The sequence below is a fragment of the Micromesistius poutassou genome, assembly GCF_964030765.1.
Source record: "Micromesistius poutassou genome assembly, chromosome: 22".
NCBI classification, from domain to species: Eukaryota; Metazoa; Chordata; class Actinopteri; order Gadiformes; family Gadidae; genus Micromesistius; species Micromesistius poutassou.
The window spans coordinates 2,533,614-2,551,394 of NC_140292.1; the positions used below are offsets into that span (position 1 = coordinate 2,533,614).

At 43.5% G+C, this 17,781-nt stretch overlaps 2 protein-coding genes across 5 annotated transcripts; one reads left to right on the forward strand and one right to left on the reverse strand.

The window, feature by feature from the left end:
• Positions 1 to 814: 814 nt before the first annotated feature.
• tmem243b (transmembrane protein 243, mitochondrial b) lies at positions 815 to 6,770 on the forward strand. Of its 3 annotated transcripts, XR_014639726.1 has the most exons (7): positions 815 to 890; positions 1,148 to 1,297; positions 2,843 to 3,209; positions 3,473 to 3,523; positions 3,898 to 4,002; positions 4,266 to 4,670; positions 5,527 to 6,770. XR_014639726.1 is itself a non-coding variant. In XM_084486137.1 (6 exons), exons 3-6 carry the CDS (start codon positions 3,132 to 3,134, stop codon positions 4,383 to 4,385), a joined length of 354 nt encoding a protein of 117 aa, XP_084342263.1. In that variant the 5' UTR covers positions 815 to 890; positions 1,148 to 1,297; positions 2,843 to 3,131; the 3' UTR covers positions 4,386 to 6,770. The 3 variants fall into 3 exon arrangements, 2 of the variants coding, with proteins under 2 accessions (XP_084342263.1, XP_084342264.1); XM_084486137.1 differs by having other exon boundaries at positions 4,266 to 6,770; XM_084486138.1 differs by having other exon boundaries at positions 836 to 890; positions 1,151 to 1,297; positions 4,266 to 6,770.
• Positions 6,771 to 6,839: 69 nt separating this feature from the next.
• On the reverse strand, positions 6,840 to 17,324 carry dmtf1 (cyclin D binding myb-like transcription factor 1). 2 transcript variants are annotated; one of them, XM_084486614.1, is made up of 17 exons: positions 17,255 to 17,324; positions 16,266 to 16,372; positions 15,896 to 15,991; positions 15,390 to 15,475; positions 15,016 to 15,133; positions 14,605 to 14,681; positions 14,140 to 14,297; positions 13,673 to 13,705; positions 13,374 to 13,483; positions 12,549 to 12,777; positions 12,258 to 12,409; positions 11,662 to 11,868; positions 11,059 to 11,141; positions 9,860 to 10,045; positions 9,539 to 9,742; positions 9,203 to 9,296; positions 6,840 to 8,862 (listed from the first exon to the last, which is right to left on the reverse strand). In XM_084486614.1, exons 2-17 carry the CDS (start codon positions 16,363 to 16,365, stop codon positions 8,828 to 8,830), a joined length of 1,968 nt encoding a protein of 655 aa, XP_084342740.1. In that variant the 5' UTR covers positions 16,366 to 16,372; positions 17,255 to 17,324; the 3' UTR covers positions 6,840 to 8,827. The 2 variants fall into 2 exon arrangements, with proteins under 2 accessions (XP_084342740.1, XP_084342741.1); XM_084486615.1 differs by lacking the exon at positions 17,255 to 17,324 and adding an exon at positions 17,031 to 17,155.
• Between the last annotated feature and the right edge of the window lie 457 nt (positions 17,325 to 17,781).

The window sequence follows — 17,781 nt, forward strand, 5'->3', positions numbered from 1 at the left end:
TGAAACCTCCCCCCAAAACATAGCTACTTCCTTGTTTATGTGTCGTATGACGGTCTAACCGGAAAGACCTCCCTCTAGCGGCAGATGAACGAAATGGCACGGTGCTCAGAAGGGCCACTCAGAATAACCTACCAATCTCCATCAACCGCAGTCCACATCCACACACGAGCAGAACTTAGAATTTTGTTGAGATGGTTAAAGAAACGGATCGCTATCGAAACGTTTCCAACGCCATTTAAAGTTAACCAAGCTATCTTTTGCTCATTTCATTTTCATTTATTTTAACCGATTCATTCAGCACAAATGCTGAGGCCCATAGGAACACACTGCGAGAGATGTTTTATGACAAGTGACATTAATGGGGCGTCGGTGTGTTTATTTTCTAGTTAAAAAATCATTTGTGTATGGATGTTTGATGGGTCACTAAGCCAAAGTCCATGAGCAGGGCAAAAGCCTGGACCGCGGAGGAGAAGAATCTCTAAAGACTACCTGAGGCCGGCTGCAGATTTTTGCATTAAAGGCACAAACAATTGTAATTTTGAAATGATAAATGTTAGATATTTTTTTATCACACGGATTTTTCTGATTAGTGAATTTTTCGTGTTGCAAATAAATAGATGATAAAAGTCATCTATATGACTTAGGCATTTTTGACGCTAATTACAAGATGAACCTTAAAATATGACTTAGACAATTATGCTATGAGGCTAACGATATGTATCACACTAATATCATGTGATGGTGACAGTAGGACCTGCTCCGCATCGACCCCTGGTGGGCGGGCACAAGATAATATCACTTGACAGTTTTGAGCGTGGGGCAAGGCTACTCTCCTGCGTTAGTGAAAGATAACCTCCCGTCAGTTATTGATATAAAGAAAATACAGGCAGGTGAGTAATTGCTTATTACATCTTAAATACCGCATTTAACGTTACTTTACATGAGAAAAGTACAATTATAAAGTCCTATATTTTTAAGTACAAACGTGGCAACTGTACTTGCATCTTCATCTCTTTCCGTGTATGAAGAGATCGTGACAAAAGGCTGTTTTTACTATATTGAATGAACTCTACACTCGGTAGCCTTCTCCTGCCAACTGTCCTGAGCGTTTATTATCGGCTCACAATTAACCGCACTCGCCTTTTAGCAGCTCGGAGCTGTCCCGGACCGTTCCCTTTAACGGGGACTTGACCCCACTGTGTGTGTCTTGCAACTTCGGTCTGCTACGACCACAGCACCAGTATCATCGGGGAACCACTTGGACAGACAGAGACAGAGAGAGATCAACCAACAGCGGGTGAGTTAGACACAACAACCCATACGTGTGTTTCTACTCTGCCCCCATAGCTGGAAGTGTTTGAAATGCGTGCTAAGCATGTAACCAGCCATCACTAGCGATGGCCTAGAGAAGGTTACGATGGGTTCAGGTGGCTAATGGAAGTCCCTGTGTAAAATATGTGTATTAAATGTCGTTTTGAATGCGCACCTTTTCACAGCAGAGGACCAATATACTTGTGTTCTTTGTATACTAAATACATAGTATGTATAGTGTACCTGTAGTGCTCCAGGACGTTCACAGCCAGACATTAGCCTGCCAAGCTATCCACCTACCTCAGGCTAACCTGATGGACAGTCGGGGGTTTGTTTACCTTTTTTTGTTTGTTAGCAAATATGTGTTTTGGAGACATTCAGTACTTTAACTGTAGCCATCAACGGAAGAAGACAGGTTTACATTTACCCATTTATTTTTGCCCTCTGTGTTATTAGGAGGGGGGATTTCATGGAGGCTAATATAGATGTGCTTTTCCCCCACTTGGGTGAAGTAAGTCGCCGGGCCCCATTAATACGCCTCGTGGATCACAAGGTTCTCTTGGAATGTAGCTCTGGGCCAGCTTTAACCTGCCAATAATGAAGCTGTTGTTTTTCCGCATTAGTGTTGATTCTGCTGAGAAAGCACTTTTCGGTTTATATATTCCTTTTCCTGTCAACCACGGTCGCTCCGATTTCGGAATGTGGTGATTCTGGATTAGTTGAAATAGTGAAGTTGTAATGAACAATACAGCCCAAATAAAATAAAACACTTGCCTTGCTTAGTTACCTACTCTGAGGCAACTGCCCTCATATAGTTCAGTGATGACAAATCTACCCATTTAATTTGTGTTTTGGATGGAAAAGTACATGTTAAAGATCTTTTTTAATGTATCCATTCAGGAAACATCTGAGAGATGCACAAAAGCATTGCAGTGCGATATAACCTCATAACCCAGTTTAAATTTGTGCTCCAAGACAAATGATGAATTATGACTATAGAAAGTGTGACTATATTCAACAAGAGGAAGTAAAAGTTCATCGGGCACAGATTTCGATTTTGGGTACTTCCTGATACTGCAAGGCCTATTGTCGGCTGTGGCCATCGTGACTTCGAAATACCTTCCTTTGTCATCCTCAACAGCTTTGTGCGTACGATCGCATGACTTGGTGACGTATGTTTTGATTGGCCAAGAAAGCCTAACTGATAACCTTGTGTTGCCTTACACCTGGCCTCACAATAGGGAAGTGACGCAAGATGGAAAAAATGCAGACGTATCGCATGCTGATCGCTCTTGAATGATTAAATACCAACATGTGATAATCAAACACGAGCAGCATAACCCTCAAAATATACTACCACACGCAACGATAGGTCAAGTAGGGCTGGGCGATTAATCAAATTTTGATTGCGATTTCGATTTCAGAGTGAAAACTCCTTAGTGGTCTTCACCTGGAAAACCCGGAACACACCCTTATCCACATCACACGCACGGCAGTGTATGCTCACTCTTTCCCCTCATCCCCCACATAGGTAAAGGACCCAGCCGCCCGCCACCCCCTCCCCCCTTCCCCCCCCCGCCCCCTCCTTCGCCATGACGACAGCCCAAGCGGTCTGTTGACGTCGCCGTTATTTCGGGACGCCCATGTGGCGGTGGTGCGGTGGTGTCCGTGACCAAACGGCATGCGGATCGGCGCTAGCATGAAGCTCGAGTAGCGGCTTCTGTCGCTGGGCCCACCCGTCCATGGGGAGGTGGAGGACGACCTGAAGTGTCGGGTTGGGAAGGTCGGCGCTGGAACCGGAGCCGTGTCGTCTGACAGCCATGGATGACTTCAGTGGTAGGACCTACGGAACCAGTGGCCTGGACAACAGGCCCCTGTTCGGGGAGACGTCGGCCTGGGTAAGAGCGAGGACCATGGGGTGGGTGTGGGGATGTCTGGGTGGTGGTGGTGGCAGCGGCGCTGGATGTGTGGTGCAATAACAGCCCTGGATTGTCTTGTGTGTGTGTGTGTGTGTGTGTGTGTGTGTGTGTGTGTGTGTGTGTGTGTGTGTGTGTGTGTGTGTGTGTGTGTGTGTGTGTGTGTGTGTGTGTGTGTGTGTGTGTGTGTGTGTGTGAGTGTGATCACAAGCTCAACTGCTTCTGTTGGCCTCCTTTGCCTTCAGGATCGGATCATCAACGTCGGCGTGGGTGGAGTCACGACTCTGTTTGTTCTGGTGAGTCCTCCCTGTCCCGTCATCACTTCCAAGGGCCTTGCTGGGACCAGCCTCGGCTGGATTATGCCGCGGCTTGCGGCTAAATATTGGTAGAATAGTTTGCATTCCAGCTCAGAAAATTGTAAGTTCTTTCAAAATCGCATGCCAGTTTTCCTTAAAGGATAGCTTTTCGAAGGATTCTGTTTTTTACCAGTATCATCTATCCATCTATCTATCCATCTGTCAATCCTTCGTCTTTAATGGCGGCAGTGACTGGAATTGCTAATTCATTGTTAACATTCATGTGGCATTAGTGTACTGACTGGCTGAGCGCGGTTGAGAGTTTCTTTTTTTGATAATAACCTCCATGGTGGTTTTATCTCCTGCTGTCGTAGGTGACTGTCATCAGTTCTTTTGTGTTCCCATCGCTTCCCCCACGGGCGCTAAATATTTTCTTTGCGGCGTGTATTCTTCTGATCTGCGGCTCTACGCTACTGCTGGTGAGACACACACACACACACACACACACACACACACACACACACACACACACACACACACACACACACACACACACACACACACACACACACACACACACACACACACACACACACACACAAGTTGCATGTTGTTTATAATCAATGCTTCCTTGCTGTCTTTTTTTTTCTTTCTTTTTTTCTTTTTTTTCTCCCTCCTCATCCCCACCCCTTCATCAATGAATGCTCTTTCCCGCCGCTTACCCTGGTCTCTCCCTGCCCAGATCTTCTGGTACCGCCAAGGGGATCTGGAGCCCAAGTTCAGGAAGCTGATCTACTACAAGCTGGCCTCCATCGTGCTGCTGTGCCTGTGTGCCAACCTCTACTTCCACGGGGTAACGTAGACGTGGCTCTTAAGTCAGACCCATGGACCCCACAGATGGGCGGGCAGGCACGCACACGCAGCAATAAAGTAAATCAAAGCAATGGATCGGTGTAGGGTAGAACATTCAGATGGTTGTACTTGGTGGAAGGTCTTCTCCAACGTAAACCGTGATGTCAACCAATGGAACCAAAGGAGAAAAGACTTATCGGACCCCCCCTCTGCATTCTGAGGAAACCCGGCGGTTCAAAATGACAAATTCCATTTTTCAAGAGGGAAACTGAAAAGAAATGAAGCAAAGGACTTGGTGAGACCACTCGAGAGGAACACTGCCTTAAATGCTTTGCACACACACACACCGCGACCACTGTGTGTGTGTGTGTGTGTGTGTGTGTGTGTGTGTGTGTGTGTGTGTGTGTGTGTGTGTGTGTGTGTGTGTGTGTGTGTGTGTGTGTGTGTGTGTGTGTGTGTGTGTGTGTGTGTGTGTGTGTACCGGCCAGTACACTGCGGACAGTAGCTCACGTGACTCTTGATCATGTGCATGTCAAGTATCTTTCATAATTACACCAGGGGACCGTTGCGGGTGTAGTATATAAGTCTACATACGTTTTAGATGTAGCCCTGTTTACAACAATAACACGCGTTAAAGATCATGTTGACTCTTGAGAAGGCTGGATCAAGTATTGCTTGATCCAGTCAGCATTGCTGACTTTCGAACTCTAGAGGCATCGCTGTTGCCATGGTAAATCCCGTTGGCAGACTTAATTGTGATCCCTAAACCACAATGGCTCATCCCCTAAATGATGACTATGCACACGTCAATGTACTCTGTGAAGGAGTATTACTTTGGTACTGTTATAGCACACTAGCTAAAGATAGACATATAGTCTTCCGTTTCTCATTTCTAATTTTATGTGGAAGCAGTCTGCTCTTCCCATTGCAACAGATAAGATACAGGGTACATTCTACATTGTTTTCTTATTCCTATTACATAATCATAAATATATCTAATCCAATTCCAATGGTTCCAATGGTGCACATGCCATATTTCGTTGGCTGCCAACGCTTGCACCAAACGGAAGCTGTGCCCAACACGTTTGTTATTTTAGCCATATGAGCGTGCATGTCCACACACAAGCTCTTTATAACCTTCTCTCACTCAGGCCAAAGCACTGCATCTGTGCACACTGTAGCACCAATGATCATTATGAAGTAAAGGAACCCATACACATCCCATCCCGGTCATCTTTAAGTAAAGCTGCATTTCAGAGGCTCTTGAAGGATCTAATACAGAGCCGTATTAGCTCTGCTACATGTTGAGCGATCGCCATGGTCAGAATATATCTATTTTTTGCACTTCACTTGACATATATATATATATTGCCATATTTCTCTGTGTATGTGGCTGTATTGCTCCTAGTCACACACTTGATATTAAAATATTAATAAATGTGGTCCCACAGGATTTATTCAGAGGAGCAGTGGACAGTTGGGTGCTTAGGAATAACCCAAGACTCTCTGTTTCTTAAGACAGTCTACCTGAACATGAAGGATTTGCTTAAAGGACACAGCTATGATGTTTGCCAAAGCACCCCTGGTCATGATACACCTTCATGTTGTAATGGTTCAAATCAATACAAATATTGTTTGGGTATTTGTTTTTGGGAAGTACTTCTTTCAATCAGATTTTTTTTGCATTTCAATACACTACTAATGTGAACCATGACCAAAAATAATTTATTCTTAGGCAAATGGCAACCTTTACCTGCCAACTTGGAAAGCCAAATAAAGATGGATTTGTTTTAAAAGAGAACATTTGAATATAAAGACAGTATCGAATGCTACCTATGATTTGAAAGGATTACAGCTGTTGGCAACCTTTACCTGCCAACTTGGAAAGCCAAATAAAGATGGATTTGTTTTAAAAGAGAACATTTGAATATAAAGACAGTATCGAATGCTACCTATGATTTGAAAGGATTACAGCCCTGAAGATCTCCATAGCAAATTTTCAATTTAAACATGTCCATGTTTTCTTTTCAAAATCTTTGCAAATTCTGTGCTAACAGTTCATATTTTATCACAAGTTAGACTTTATAAGTCTAGGACCAAATCAGCATGTTAAACTCACCAATGTTCTGTTCAGTGATAAACGTTCTGCCACAAGGCCATCAGTGGCCAATCTTTAGTTTGATTCAAATGGCTCTGTGCTGAGGAACCATCAGAAGACACAACGACCTAAGGATTGTCAGAAACCATGTGCTGCTTTGTACTCAACATTTTATGGAATTAAGACTCCTGTATCCTGTGTTTTTAACTTGACACTGTTTGGTCTTCTAATATTGTAAGAAAATATTCCATGTAGGAAGCACAAGACCTCAACAAAGTGACACAATAAAACTCGTTCTTTATTATACAAAACAGTTTCACATAGACTTGTTTTTCTCCTCACTGGTGGTTGCCTCGTCGTGAGACTAACTTGCAGCAAATGTTCCTTGAGTCTGCACGTGCACAAGCAACTCAAATTACCACTGGCTGTTGCAAAAAAAAAAAAAGGGACGATCTGTAGTGGTTTGATATGGTAATGCATTAATGATAGGAGCCAATGTTTCCTGAACCAAACGTATTGATCCTTTGGTCAGTGGCAATAGGTTTGTCAGTATTGGAGCGTGGCTAGCATTTATTTTAAATGGCATTTGTGTTCAGAAAACATCTTTTTATAGTAACAAAAAGGGGGTAAGGCTATGCTTGTATGTTTGCCAGAATATATATTTTTCTAAGTGTACCAAGTTGTCCCCCTAGTGTATTTTATATACCACATTATTTCTGATCTCCAGTGACCAAATATTTTCTTTTTAGCCTTAAAATTCAGCTCAAGTTATCACTTATTCCCAGTTTTGTATTACAGTTGTCAGGTTTCCATCAATGTATTGTACATCTTTCTGGTGTACCTGCCAAATAATATCCATAGACAAGTTCCAAACACTTTTTCCCCAATAATTTGTTGGTAGCACATATGCCTCTGGATTCATGCAATCATTCTCAATTCATCCCATTAGAAATACGACAAATACATGTGTCAAAAAAAAATAAAAAAGTACATTTGTTCTGTAACACATACTATCTAGTCCTCGCTGCTAGCTATGCAAGTTCATCAGCCATAAATTTATGTGGTTAGGTCAAAGTGAGAAATAACTTATTTCGCAACGCAATGAGAACTAACCTAGACAAACCACTAGCTTCTAGGCACATGCCTGTTTAGGGACCATGTAAAAAAAAATCCTATGTATTTTCTTTTAGAAACTATTTATATATTACACACAAAGAGAGGGACATACATACATAAATACATAATGATTTTAACTCACTCAAAGGAACTTCAACAGTTGGTGGTGTTGAACCAGCAACCTTTTAATTTGTCCTTACCCAACTGTCATGGAATGTTTCTACTCCCTATGTCGCCTTAAGACTGGGTCATAATTCAAGACTTTATCATAATATCCAGTCTAAATTGATAATAATGACACTTTTTAACCATAAAATGGTCAAAACAGTTTTGAACAGTTTTCTGCCTTAAATGGTTATATACTTCATGTCCCTCAGTTGGATTGTTTAAAAGTGAATTTTGGATGGACATTAAATTCATGACTACATTAGCAGATTCATCGATATCGTCCTGCCCTTATTCAGAATACGTTAATAACATGGACTGCAATGTTCTGATGAATATAGCCAGATTGAGACAGGACTTGACGTTTAAACCCTGAATCCAGATTATTCCAACAGTATTTAAATTTGTAGACATGTATGAAGACACAAAGAACCCTCAACAAACCTGACCTACAGTCTTCAGACTAGCAACATGAAAAGGGTGATTATAAACAGAATAATTCCATTAGCAACACTATCTTAACACCTTCGTCAAAATGCAGTCTTAGATTAAGAATAACATTAATAGTCCAAAACATACTGTAGTTCATGTCAATCAATGTAAACAATGTTTCCAATCGAATGGGTCACCCAATACCTTAAGTTAAGTAACCAAATCGTACACTATAAGCACCCGAGTCTGTCTCACGCTAATAAAGGTTGTTTGTTTTTGCAATGTCATAGAAAGAATGAAAAAGAGAAGGAAAGTATCGTTAAGAAATGGTTAGCATTAACTAAAGCTAATTAAAGCTATAAATACGTATGGAGATAGGGTAGCAAAAAACATTCCTATCCAATGTGGTTTCAGTTGTGAAGCTTGATTACTTTCAGTATGCTACCGTTGATGAAGCCCTAGTTAGTGATGTGGTTAAGCAGGCTCAGTACTGGAAAAAACTGAATTAAATAGTAGAAAGTGAAAGTAGTGAATTCGGATGACTCCTGAGTTTGTTTTGTTCGGGGGGACAACCTCTCGTCTTCAGTCAGGTCTGGTGTTGTGGTGTCGGCGGTATGGGGACGTCAACCCCGCCCCGCCACTCAGTCTGATCCTTCCTGGTTCTCCAGGATTGGATCTGACGACGGGAGAAAACCAACATTGAGTGAAGGAGCGAGCGAGCGAGTGTACGAGTGAACAAGAACAGTGTTTGTGTGTTGGAGGTAGGGCTGTGCCATGGGCAAAGAATACCATCACAAAATTGCAGTTGTTTTGATAAGATATTGCGTTAGTGACCGAACTGGCATTATGGAAACACAAATTTACCTTCTACTGTTCATGCGTCTTAAACCAGCAGCTTCAAGGAAGATCTCAGATTATACCAGTCGATATCAAAGCTTTCCTCGGCCAAACCCTGGAGTGTATGTGTTAGTGCGTGAGTGTGGTTGTTCATGTGTGTCGGTGCTTGTGTGTTTTACCTGTTAATGTGCTGCTGATGGGTGAAGAGACGATCAGCACAGTGCTCCCGGCGGCCAAGGCAGAGGTCTCCTCAACAGACGTGGCACTCAGAACCTGAAACAGACATTGACACAAATATACTTCATCAATACATATGTATACATAGTGACAAATGTATCTATACATATAATAATTGTAATTTTGTTCTGTTTTCTTTGAAAGAACTTATCGTTCTAGGTTTGAAGTGAACATATAGTTGGAGAACAAATATCACAACGTTGCAGAGTAAATTGCTAGTTTGCGTTGCTATGCTATGTACAGGAAAGCTAATAACAACAGCCAATCATAGTCGCTACCTTGTCAGTAAAGCCGTCTGCCATTGGCTGAGCCTCCGATGAAACACACTCGTCACCAACGAGGAGGCTAGAGGCATCCAGCCCCACTTCCTGTTCCTGTCCCTCCGTCTCCACAATGAGTGATTGGCCGAGGGGATCCGAGGAGGCGGGGTCAGAGGACACCGTCTGGATGATGACTCCATCGCTGGAGCAGAGGCCCTCCGCCTGGGATGGATAAAACAAAAACACATGAGCTGCGCACACGCACACACACACACACACACACACACACACACACACACACACACACACACACACACACACACACAGAGACAGACTTACGGACAGGCTGTGTAGGATGATCTGGTGTTCTGGCGAGGAAGGCGAGGAGCTTGTCGTCAGGGTGACCGTGCTGTTGTTGCCCAGGCCGAGAGGCAGGCCCTGACTGGTGGAAAGACTGAGTCCCTGATTGGACGTGGTCTGGAGGTAGTAGGTCCCGGGCGTACCGGTGGGCTGGAGGTGAAACGACTAAGGGAGAAAGAGAGAGCGTGACATACATTCATTAATAATGACAATCAATTATGAATATTCTTTTGCACTGTGTATACATTTGTATTATGTTGTAGACATTTTTTTATTATTATTAACTATATAGATACAGTGGCACCAACTTCAGGTCAACATTGGGGGGGGGGGGTCATAAATATTTTCGTTCAAATGTGTTCCACCAAAAAGTAGGTGATATCTATAGGACTTCTCCAAAGTCCTGCTTTCAGAATTTGAGGTTCAGAATAGTAGTTCATGAATATACGTATTATTTATCTGTAATTTATTAAATTTCTTTTCCAAATTTTGGTTGTGATGATGTATGATTTAACCGTTCCATCAATTGACAGATGCGTTTTACAAGTGTGCTACGAGTGGCGGGGCGTGCACTTATTTTCCATAAACATGCCCGAATAAATGGGAGTAGGTCTAGCTTAATTACTAATTTAGAAATGTAGAAATCATGGAAGTAACACGCCAGGCTCTCATAGTATGTAATAACTGACATCACACTGCTCACTCGCATCGTCCAGTGGGTGGGGTAAAACAGGCGCAAACTGTTCCCACCTGCAGGCTTACGGAGAGAGTCAAACCATGGCAGTCTTTTTGGTGACTCTCTGATTGTATTAACCAGCTTTGACTGTCTTCATCGCATCTCGGCATATGTTAACTTTTGAAACGGCATCTTTCATGTTGTGGGCATTACAATGCATGTACATTGCCTCTTCTTGTATGTCCTTGACGCGCGCTTGTAAGCCCAACCTGCTCCCTGACATATTCGACCTGTCAATAATTTGGTACTCTGTTGCCAGCGATGCTTTAGAATGATTGGTGGGGGAGATTTAGAGAGATCAGATGTTAGCACTCACTCACTGTGTTGGGTCATCCACCACCACTTATGCTGTGAATTAATAATGAGGAGTTTCATAGTTTTCCATAGATCAAAGTGAAACCTGCACTATCCTACTGTAAAGTGTGCGCGTGTGTGTTTTCACCGGTAGGATCTCGAAGGTCTGCAGGGCTCCAGTGTTCAGTGTGATGGTGTCGCCGTCGCCGGGGGCAGCAGAGCCGTCTGAGGCTGAGCAGGAGGGCAGAGAAAGAGAGGGGGGGGGTTATGGGGAGGAAGTAGGGTATCTCTGACCTGGCAGGATAATGATGTCATTCAGATTGCTTGCAGACAATTCGTTAATTCTGTTCTGTTGATCTGCTAAACGCCGTTTTGTGTACATTTAGCCATTTAGAAGAAGCCCAAAACACACAGAACACGATTTCACCTCATATTTGTTGCGGAAAACCAAAAACAATATTGTGTGGCTGTTAGAAAAAAAAGATGGTTGCTTTGGGGGATAAAACAAAAATAATATATAGATAATGTGAAACATTGTCTCTTGGCATGTGTTGAGGTTTATCTGGGATAATTTTTTTGTGATTTCAGTTCTTCAACAAGGAACAAGGAAACAACAATAAAACTGCTCTAAGCTTTCGGTCACCATATCAGGATTTTCTGGTTTAAAAAACAACCACATGAGCTTATGAGCAAGCAAGCTTATGACTATAAATAGCTCCTTAACGTTTCGGAGCGAGTGTCGCGGACCCACCCAGGTGTGTGATCTGTAGGGGGATCTGGACCGGGATCTGCAGCGCCGCCACCGAGCTTGCCGACGCCCCGTCGTCCCCGCCGCCGCCGTTAGCTCCGCCGCTCTCGTCCAATCGTGCAACTCGCAGGGTGGCCGAGGAGGTGGGACTCCCCGGGACGGCGTTGGCCTGGGAGGATTCCATCAGGTCCTGCAGAACTTCCAGTAGGACTGAGGGGAGAGAGAGACAGAGACAGAGGGAGACAAAGACAGAGAGACAGACGGATCAGGAAAATGTTGAAGATTTAAACAGGAGAGAAAATTTTCGGGCTAGCTGTCAAGTTTGAATTTCTCTCTGAGAATGAAACCGATTCCCTTTCCCATATGACGCTATTGACACGCATACATAAATACAGACAAAAAAACAAACATTACACAAACACACAATGTGAAATGCAGTTTGCAGTTTATCTCCAAGTCACGGTTAGTGATAAGGACAACCCACCACAAAAACCTGTTAACAAACAATGAAAATGACTTTCTGCTTTTACATTCTTCCACTCTTTCAGCTCAAGAACAATAACGTTTGGTTCAATGTGATTGGCTGCGGGCGGTCTTACGGCTGAAGGGGATCTCCTTGTGATTGGACACTTGTCTCTTGATGTTCCACCATTTGGAGCGCAGCCACTGAGGCGAGCGCACGCTGCTCCACCCCCCAGCTAGCTCCTCCCACCGCAGCTCGTTCTCCTCCTCCACCTGCATCTCCATGATCCTGGAGGAGAACCACACACGCAAACGCACACACAAAAAACATGTTTAATTGGACACATTAAAAGGATCTTGAATTCGGTGTGAACCCACCCGCCTCCCCCAGGTGTGCTCCGACCCACCCCCCAGGTGTGCACCCGTACCTGCGCACCAGGCCCAGGTCGTCCTCCTTGGTCCACTCGGTGCCCCCGCTGTGCTTCCAGTTGAGGTAGTTGAGCCACTTGGAGCGGCACTGCTTCTCCGAGCGCGAGCGCACCCGCTCCGCCACTGAGGCCCAGGACACGCCCCCGGTGACGGCCACACCCGGCGACACCCCGGCCATCTCGTACACCACCTCGGCCAGCCGCCGCTCCTCCTCCTCGCTCCACTTGCCTGGACGGGGACGTCGGGAGAACGGTGAACTCTTTGGGTAGGGGTTTTTAATCTGTCTTATGTTGCACCGTAAAGTGGATTTGTGGTGTACAAGAACTGGTGAATCTTTTTTGTGTGTGTGCCCATACCAAGTTGGTGCGGGTGCGAGTGAGAGAGTGTGTTTGTGTGTCTGTGTGTGTGGGCTGCTCGATTATGGAAAAAAATCATAATCACGATTATTTTGGTCAATATTGAAATCACGATTATTCAAACGATTATTTTTGATTTTGAAAACATGATGCATTTATTCAGCATTTCTCTTTGTAACTGAGAACTTTCCCCTTAAAAAAAAATCCACAAAATGTTAGAAAATGTTCATATCGAAAATAATTTACAAATATGTATCCAGCTGTTCTGCGATTTCTATACCATCTAATAAAAAATAAAAAGTAAAATAGTTTCTATTCGATTATTTCAGTATGGAGATTGTTTGACCCAAAAATCTAAAATGTGATTAATTGCACAGCCCGTGTGTGTGTGTGTGTGTGTGTGTGTGTGTGTGTGTGTGTGTGTGTGTGTGTGTGTGTGTGTGTGTGTGTGTGTGTGTGTGTGTGTACCCGTGTTGCAGGTGTCCTTCATCAACCGACAGCGGTCCTTGACGGACGAGGCGCTGCGGCCCAGCGCGGCGCCGATGGTGGCCCAGTCGTTACCGTGCTTCTTCCTCAGCCTGGGACACACACACACACACACACACACACACACACACACACACACACACACACACACACACACACACACACACACACACACACACACACACACACACACACACACACACACACACACACACACACACACTAAAAACACATTTCATATCTGATATTAAATATAATAATATATATAAGCCGCCACTCACGTTTTTAGTTTCTCGATCTCTCCATGGGTGTACCTTTCGAAAAAATGGAGGGGAAAAAGCTGTTAAGATTCTTCTGTACTTCAGTAAAGGGTCACAAACATAATAGTCAGGGGTTGCCAAACTGTCAGGGATGCAAATGAACGCAGTCACAGTTTCTAGTTATTGCTTTGTTTAAAGATTTTTTTCTGCATTTTTATGCTTTATTATAAAGTGAGATGGAGACAAAGGTATTAGAGATAGAGGGGAGGACATGCAGCTATGACCACAGGCAGGAATCAAACCCGGGTTGCTGCATTCAGGACTGAGCCTATATGGTACGCGCTCTACCCGGCGAGCCACCGGGCGCTCCCAGTTTCTAGTTATTTCTGTCATCCTGACCCCCACTTCTCTGACCTAAACACTCCGGCAAACCGCATGCGCCTTACCGCACGCGCCAAAAAGTGCCGCTCCAAGTGCCGCACACTTACTTGCCCACGTGGTTGCTGTTGTCGTACATGCGCAGCACGCGGCGGTACACGGCGAACAGCGGCCGGTTGAGCCCCCAGGCCACACTGCGGTAGAAGTCCTTCCTCTCCTCCTTGGACATCTCAAAGATGATCTCTGCCGGGTCCTCCATGCCCCGGTTCTGTGACACACACACACACACACACACACACACACACAAAAAACATTAATGACAATGACCTCATTAATATACATTGGTTGGGTTAAATTATTTATTAATGAGATACGTAATTCCGGTATATATATATATACATATACACACACACACACACACACACACACACACACACACACACACACACACACACACACACACACACACACACACACACACACACACACACACACACACACACACACACACACACTCACACACACACACTGCATTCCCAAATCTCAGTGTTGGGTCCTCAGAGCGCCCGGCCTACCTTCACGTAGCGGGCGATGTTGCTCATCAGGATTTCAACCTCCTCCTTGGACCACATGCCCTGCTTCCACGTGTGGCCTACACAACACAAAAAACACATTGAGTTTCTTCTACCAATGATTCATCTGCCTTCAAAAGAACACATCCTGAAGACCTGTCTGGTCTATATCGAAATGAAGGGACTAGGAAACTTATAAAACTTAAAAAATATATAAAATAAATAGAACACATTGCTTTTGGTCATCCTTACTCATTCAAAGTAATTTAGTAGACCATTGTATCCTAAGTGACTTATCGGTACAGTGAATCTTAGATCATGTCATTGAGGAGCAAGTAAGGGTAGGCTAGTGATATCAGGGATCCAACCCACTACAGTAGTCCCACTCTAGTATGACAAACTGTGTGTGTTTACCTTTATTGGCCAGCGTGTCTTTGTCCTCCTTTGTGGTGAACCAGGCCTGGCTGACGGGTGAGACGTCATCGCTGGCCTTCTCCTGAGAAGGGAGGGAATCTGCTTCCACCTGCAGGATCTGCACACACACACACACACACACACACACACACACACACACACACACACACACACACACACACACACACACACACACACACACACACACACACACACACACACACACACACACACACTTTATTATGAGATTGTAATCCAAATAAGAGACTGCCACTAATAAATGTACAGCTAAGTTCTTTTTTTTTTTGGACAAATAAAGAGAGCAGACATGAAAAAAAAAAGCTACTCAGCCTAGCGGTTTAGCTGCCACGTACCTGAATCTGCGCTACGCTCTCCTCTGTGAGCACACTGTCCGCCGTAGCGGTCATGGTCAACTCAAAGCTCTCGTCATTCTCTGACACTTGGGGATAGAGGACAGAGAGATGGAGACAGACAGAGAGACAGAGAGACAGATGTTATTGGATTTATCCTTCAGCAAATTGCAAATATATCTCTTTAGTTATTGTGTTACACTCAGGCTTAAAGATCATAGCAAAGATGGAGATCCACACAATATTGCTTAAAGTGAAGCCCATTAAACATTAATTTGTCGCTGATAAGTTCTTCTCTATCAAAACACAATTATATGGCTGCTCAGAGAGTACTTTTATGTGACGACCAGAAGAATGGACATTTTCTGGCTTAAACTCCCTATCAAGCTGCATCTTAAAATACGTACAGCACAATCAAATTCGTTTTCCATTTCTAGTGAGGTGAACATCTGTACGAATCCCTTGAAAACATAAATCATATAGGTTATGGAAGAGGGTGTGTTTCTCACGAGGTTGGTTGACCACTGTGAACTGTGCTTCCTCTGAGTCCTCTTGCTCGTCTGTGGTCAGGCGGATCTTCTTCTGAAGAGGCTCAGAAGCTTCGTCTACACACACACACACACACACACACACACACACACACACACACACACACACACACACACACACACACACACACACACACACACACACACACACACACACACACACACACACACACACACTATTTCCAGAGATCCAAAACGACAATAGCCAATACAATCACGGCAATATAACTGTCATCATTACTATTTTATTGTAATATGTATACTGTCAAACAAATGAATATAATAGCAAATCAATAAAAATAAATGAGTGTGTGTGTGTGTGTGTGTGTACCATTTGGAGGGCAGTGCAGTATGAGGCTCCCATCGCTGTCCCGGGTCAGCGTGACAGAGTTGACCGTCTGTAGTGTTATTTCCTCTGCCTCCGCGCTCATAGTTTACCTAGCAACAGAGAAACTAAATCTAAGTGATGACATCATCATAAACTGATGACATTGTCCACTTAGGAGTAGGGGATTTTTTTCCCCCACTCTGTTGGATGAGCACTGATTCCCAGAGATAGCGTTGTGGTTAAGTATCGGATAATTTGCAATTGTAAGCTCATTTATAAAATAATATTGACACCCCTAATATCAATATAATGTGAGTGGCTGTTTGTTTTAGTGTGTTTTTTTTTAACTGAAATGGTGGATAATACATTCAATGACGATCATGAACATACAGATCGCATAACTTGTACCTTGCAAACCTTGTAATAATACCTTTCCATCTTTATAGAAGTTAATATTTCTTGTGTTTGCAATCAGTTATTCAAAGCAGACTTAGTTTGAAATGGACATGGGCGAGTAAAGCTTTACATCATCTTTAAAAAGGGTTTTATTTGTTAGAGTAGAAAATATTTATGCAATAGCAGTTATTGGATGGCTGGCTGCGGATGGAAGTGAAATACAAGATTGTAACTTTGTGATATTTTTGTATAAAGGAAGGGTCTAAAACATCAACATCGTGTTTTTTTTTTACTATAGGTATTGTGGAGCAAAATCGTGTATTAATCTAGATGCATCGCGTCCAAGTGTAAATACTGCTACACCACACTGACAATTGTCATCCAAGTAGCCAGCCGGCTCAATGAAAGAAGACGAAATGAAAACAGCGACGCCATGTTATTGCACAAGGTGATGCTTATGGCGATTGTGCGCTATGGATCCGGTCGACATATCTGCTGTTTGGTGGTCCGTTCTTCCGACCCGAGCGTATGTATAAAGCCGCTCTGCTTCAGAACCCAAACAGAAAGTGGATTTTAGTTTTGATTTGGCTACTTACTTCCTGTTTTTGGTCCGGGGACTTCGAGGGGACCAGGATGAAGGCAAATGCCAGGATGGAGGCTCTGCCGTCTGAAGGCCACGGGGTTGCCAGATAAGTAGGGTACGAGCTTGATAAGATAACACACTTATCCATTTTACTTCTTATTATTTATATTTACTAATTTTATTTTTCTATTTATGTGTGTTCTTTTGACACATATGTCGTTTGCGTCCTCATTCTTAAATTACGGATGATTAACAATGTGGTATCGTGATGTGGTGAATCATCCTGCAATTACCCTTAAACAATGCTGTTTGTTGCAGAATTTCTTGCAGTAACGTAAACAACCAATTCAAGCACAACTTATTAATTACATGGAATTACATAGACGTTTTTGACACCTAGTAGGCTACATATAGGTAAATACGTCAATGAAAACATAGTAAATATATTGCTGATTTTAACCATTGAACCTGGCAACCACACGTTCCTCGCTTAAAAATGCCCGGGTAGAAACCTCAATCAATCTTTTTTCTATTAGTCAT